The 4,577-nt window shown below is 39.8% G+C and overlaps 1 protein-coding gene across 1 annotated transcript in view; it reads left to right on the forward strand.

The window, feature by feature from the left end:
• The window catches only part of LOC119365415 (probable potassium transporter 15), a 6,964-nt gene that overhangs the window by 551 nt on the left and 1,836 nt on the right, over positions 1-4,577 (forward strand). Inside the window, exons 2-9 of the mRNA XM_037631044.1 lie at positions 1,649-1,877; positions 1,976-2,230; positions 2,363-2,413; positions 2,509-2,769; positions 3,120-3,172; positions 3,374-3,488; positions 3,622-3,876; positions 3,981-4,503. Of these exons, the coding sequence (XP_037486941.1) occupies positions 1,649-1,877; positions 1,976-2,230; positions 2,363-2,413; positions 2,509-2,769; positions 3,120-3,172; positions 3,374-3,488; positions 3,622-3,876; positions 3,981-4,503 (1,742 nt within the window). The remainder of the gene's footprint in view (positions 1-1,648; positions 1,878-1,975; positions 2,231-2,362; positions 2,414-2,508; positions 2,770-3,119; positions 3,173-3,373; positions 3,489-3,621; positions 3,877-3,980; positions 4,504-4,577) is intronic.

Below are 4,577 nucleotides of genomic sequence, written 5' to 3' on the forward strand. Positions count from 1 at the left end.
TGCCTTTTCCCTCCTGGTCTCGTTTGATTGCGTGTGCGGAGGGGTGTTCGACGCGCGCTGTTCTTGCCGCGCCCGTGGAATGATGTCATGAGAGTGGTGATCACCGGCTGCTGCCGATTTTGATTAGCTTCGGCGTTTGCCATTGGATTGAAGAAACAATAATTTGCAGATCGTTGCTCGGGAAAGGGGATTAAACACATAATGTGTTCGATCAGAAACATCAATTGTTGTGTTCCTTCATCCATGTTTCGTTTCCGTAACATTGAGACTGGTAATCAGGACGCGGCGGGAATGGTGATTACGTGCGCGCACGTTATTTGTGACCATTTTCTTGTGCATGAATGGGAACAATAGTTATTTAATGAGTTAATTCCGTATCACTTACATGCACTGTTGATATTCTTGTGACCCATTACCCACCCAATCTGCTCATACATGACATAACTTCTACATAAAAGTGAACCAGTAAACTGCTACTAATCTTGCCGGAGCCAATGTTTGCCTCCATCTGTTATGTAAATCAGACCACTTCTCTTCCATAAAAGTGTATGTTCAATGCAGAAACCCCTTCCAGCCCTGTGGGTGGTTAAAGCGAGAATACGGGCAATCATCAAACTTCAAACGTCATAATTAAAGATACCTTGTCCAATGCAAGTACCTCTTTTTAATTAAAGATACCTTGTCCAATGCAAGTACCTCTTACCTTGTCTAATGCAAGTACCTCTTACCTTGTCCAATGCAAGTACCTGTAGTCTCTCCAATGCAAAAGTCCAATCCTACTAAAAAATTGTCTATGCTTGCTATGGAAGATTTAAAGCAGGTATTGAACAAATCTGCCCAACTATAAACTTCTGACATGAAAACGAGATTCCAATTCAACGCCAAAGACCTCGAAGAGTCACGTTTTCTCCCTTTCAAATTAGAGAATTGGATTTCTCCTTGAACATAATTTTTTGCTGGCAACCTATCAGACCTCGGAGAGTCACATTATCCCTTGTTTCAAATTACAGAATTGGATTTCTCCTTAAACATAATATTTTGGTGACAAGCTACACCCAGATGCATGCAAAGTTCCCTAGTAAAAAGGATGAGTTCAAAGTGCTTAGTGATGCCATCTCAAGGCCCCCCTCCCCCTTCCGCCCTAATATTACCACCCTGCTGTCTTGCATAGCAAACAAAATCTTTTACATTTTACCTTCATCATTCCAATCAACCGCATTGGAGACAGTGCAGGGCATTTTCGATGCAGTAGTAAAATAGATGGGTGTTAGTACGAAAGCTAAAATTATAGGCTACTGTTATGGTTTTCAACAATTTATCAGGTCGGTGTGCGAATAACTTCACCTTTTTTTTCGAGTGACTTCATCTATTGAGTAACCATAACTGAAGTCATATCATCAAAAGAAATGTATATTTTCCCAGGTGGGAGATGTGTTTAATTATGAGATGAACCATAAGAGTTGAAAATTTCATCAGCAGAATATCTTTGTGGAGAGCGATCTATGGGATAGTCATTGTTGACAGTTGTACGAAATTAAATGCATGTAGATAGTAATGTCCTCACCGTTTTAATAAAGAATATATATTTTCTTATCATGTTTCCTTCATTATCTGTCGCATGGTTCAGTTATTTCATTTACGTGTGCAGGAGTTCGATTTTGGCAGGACAGTATTTCTTGCTCTTCAGACTCTTGCTGTGGTTTTCGGAGATATTGGAATAAGTCCACTGTATACATTTGATGTCATGTTCAACAAGTACCCTATTCTTGAGGAGGAGGATGTTCTGGGAGCACTCTCACTAGTTCTGTATACTCTGATTTTGATGCCATTGGTGAAGTATGTCTTGGTTGTCCTTTGGGCTAATGATGATGGTGAAGGTATATTCGAGGTTGTGAATTGAGTTAATAAGGTAAAAAATATTATACAGGGATATGTTACAGGCTTAACATCCTTCAGTTATTTTATGACTCCACAGGTGGTATATTTGCCATGTATTCTTTAATTTGTAGAAATGCAAAAGTGAGTCTCATTCCAAACCAAGTACAAGCTCCGCCTGAGAAGAGGATGTCAAGTTTCCGTCTCAAGCTTCCCACAGATGAGCTTGAGAGGTCCATAAAAGTAAAGGAGAAACTTGAATCTTCACTCATGATGAAGAAGTTACTTTTAGGCTTAGTACTATTTGGGACTGCCATGTTTATATCCAATGGAGTTATCACACCAGCAATGTCAGGTTTGTTTCTTCTTCTTGACACACGTTCAGTGGTACATCATAAAGAATTGAAGAACAAAACATGTTTATTTTCTTTACAACTGTAGTTTATGCGGACTATTTTCTCCACTAATTTTTCTTATCATTGAATAGTGCTGTCTGCTGTCAGCGGCTTGAAAGTTGGGATACCAAAGGCCTCACAAGGTGAAGTTCCTTTTATTTAATGGAACAAAAGTAAGCTACTTATTTTATAATTTATGCTAGTTTCTCTTCCTAATTCCATCAAACATTATTTGCAGATGTTGTGGTGATGATTTCAATTGCACTTCTTATTGTCCTGTATAGTCTACAGAGATATGCCACTAGCAAAATAGGATTTATAGTTGGCCCTTGTTTGCTGATATGGTTTTGCTGCCTTGGAGGAATTGGCATATGCAATCTCAGTAGATATGGATCGGGAGCTTTTAAGGCGTTTAATCCTCTATACATTTTTTATTATTTTGGGAGGAATCCCTTTCAGGCCTGGCTCTCCCTTGCTGGTTGTCTTTTGTGTGCAACAGGTAAAAGTCAGTTTACCTCTAATCAGTTAGTACCATTTGATTACCTTATGTTCTTACTGTCAAAGTGCACCTCTTTCTTTTGATTTCCGTTGTGTACTTTGCTGTTGCGCTTTAACTTTGAGACAATTTTTACGATGTATTTCTGGAAGGGGAGCCTTGGCGCAGCAGTAAAGCTGTTGCCTTCTCCGGACCCTTCCCCGGACCCTGCGCAAGCGGGAGCTACATGCACCCGGCTGCCCTTTTTTATTTAGATTGTCTGTTGTCTCACAATGCAGTCTGTTGGTTCAGAACTTTTTTTTAAGTGTCTTGGTAAAAAAAGGAAACTGATTTGTTTACCAACTATACTGCAGGATCTGAGGCTATCTTTTCAAATCTTTGCCACTTTCCTGTACGATTTGTTCAGGTATTATCATTAGTTTATGGAAGTGTTACTTCTGTTTTGAACTTTATGCAGATGATGTTCTATATATACCTAACATTTCTTATAAACTCTTAGTCATTCAGACTCAGTATTATTTTTATATAAAATTTCGGATCTGCTTAATGTATCCACTACTCATTTACTCTTGATTATATTTATATCCAGCATGTTTCTCCTTTGCAGTTTATGTTTGTTCTTCTTGTTCTTCCTTGCCTTGTCTTGGCCTATTTAGGACAAGCTGCTTTCCTCATTGCAAGCGAAAAGACACCTGAACATATCTTCTTTGCATCTATTCCAGGTAAGTTGGATGTGGCTGAATATGCCTGTGCTTTTCATTTTCTTATGAATGAACCCCATCAGCAGTTCTTCCATATGTGATGTGAATATTCTATTTGCGATTACTGACTTGTTACACTGTATTCTCTATGCAGGGAATGCTTTCTGGCCTGTTTTCTTGCTTGCTAATTTAGCTGCACTGATTGCCAGTAGGACAATGACGATTGCTATATTCCAATGCCTAAAGCAGTCCATATCACTTGGTTGCTTTCCTCGGCTCAAAATTGTCCATACATCTCGAAAATTTATGGCTAAGATATACATTCCAGTCGTAAACTGGTTTCTGCTGGCTTCTTGTTTGGGCTTTATTCTGCTCTTCCGAAGCACATCTGATGTCGGGAATGCATATGGTAATAGTATTGCACTGGATATGCTATTATGTTTAACTCCTGCTTATGCAATATGCTGTAATGCTTCAGTATTCTGCACTCTAACACTGTTCCATCTTGAACAGCCATAGCTGAACTTGGGGTGATGATAATGGCCACGGTCTATGTTACACTCATAATGCTTCTAATATGGGAAACCAATATTATTAAGGTCATCTCATTCCTTATCACATTCCTATCCTTGGAGCTGATTTTCTTCTCATCAGCTCTGAGTAGTGTTGGGGATGGAGGTTGGGCACTGTTGGTCTTTGCATCTGGTCTTGTCATGATTATGTTCATCTGGAACTACGGAACCAAACTGAAGTATGACAGTGAACTCAAACAGAAGCTTTCAAGAGATCTAATGAGAAAACTGGGGCCCAACCTTGGCACAATGAGAGCGCCTGGACTAGGCTTGGTGTACAGTGAGATAGTGACAGGAGTTCCTGCAATTTTTGGTCATTTTCTGACCGCCCTCCCTGCTATCCACTCAATAATCGTATTCGTGTGCGTCAGGAATGTGCCAGTGCCTGCGGTTCCCCAAAGTGAAAGGTTTCTTTTCCAGCGTGTTTGTACAAGGGGCTATCACATGTTTCGCTGTATTGCCAGGTATGTAGATGGACTCTAGTTTAGGTCCATCTGAATTACAGGAACTGTTGTTTATTGCTATGCCTTTAATTCCC

This window comes from Triticum dicoccoides, chromosome 2B, assembly GCF_002162155.2.
Source record: "Triticum dicoccoides isolate Atlit2015 ecotype Zavitan chromosome 2B, WEW_v2.0, whole genome shotgun sequence".
NCBI lineage: Eukaryota > Viridiplantae > Streptophyta > Magnoliopsida > Poales > Poaceae > Triticum > Triticum dicoccoides.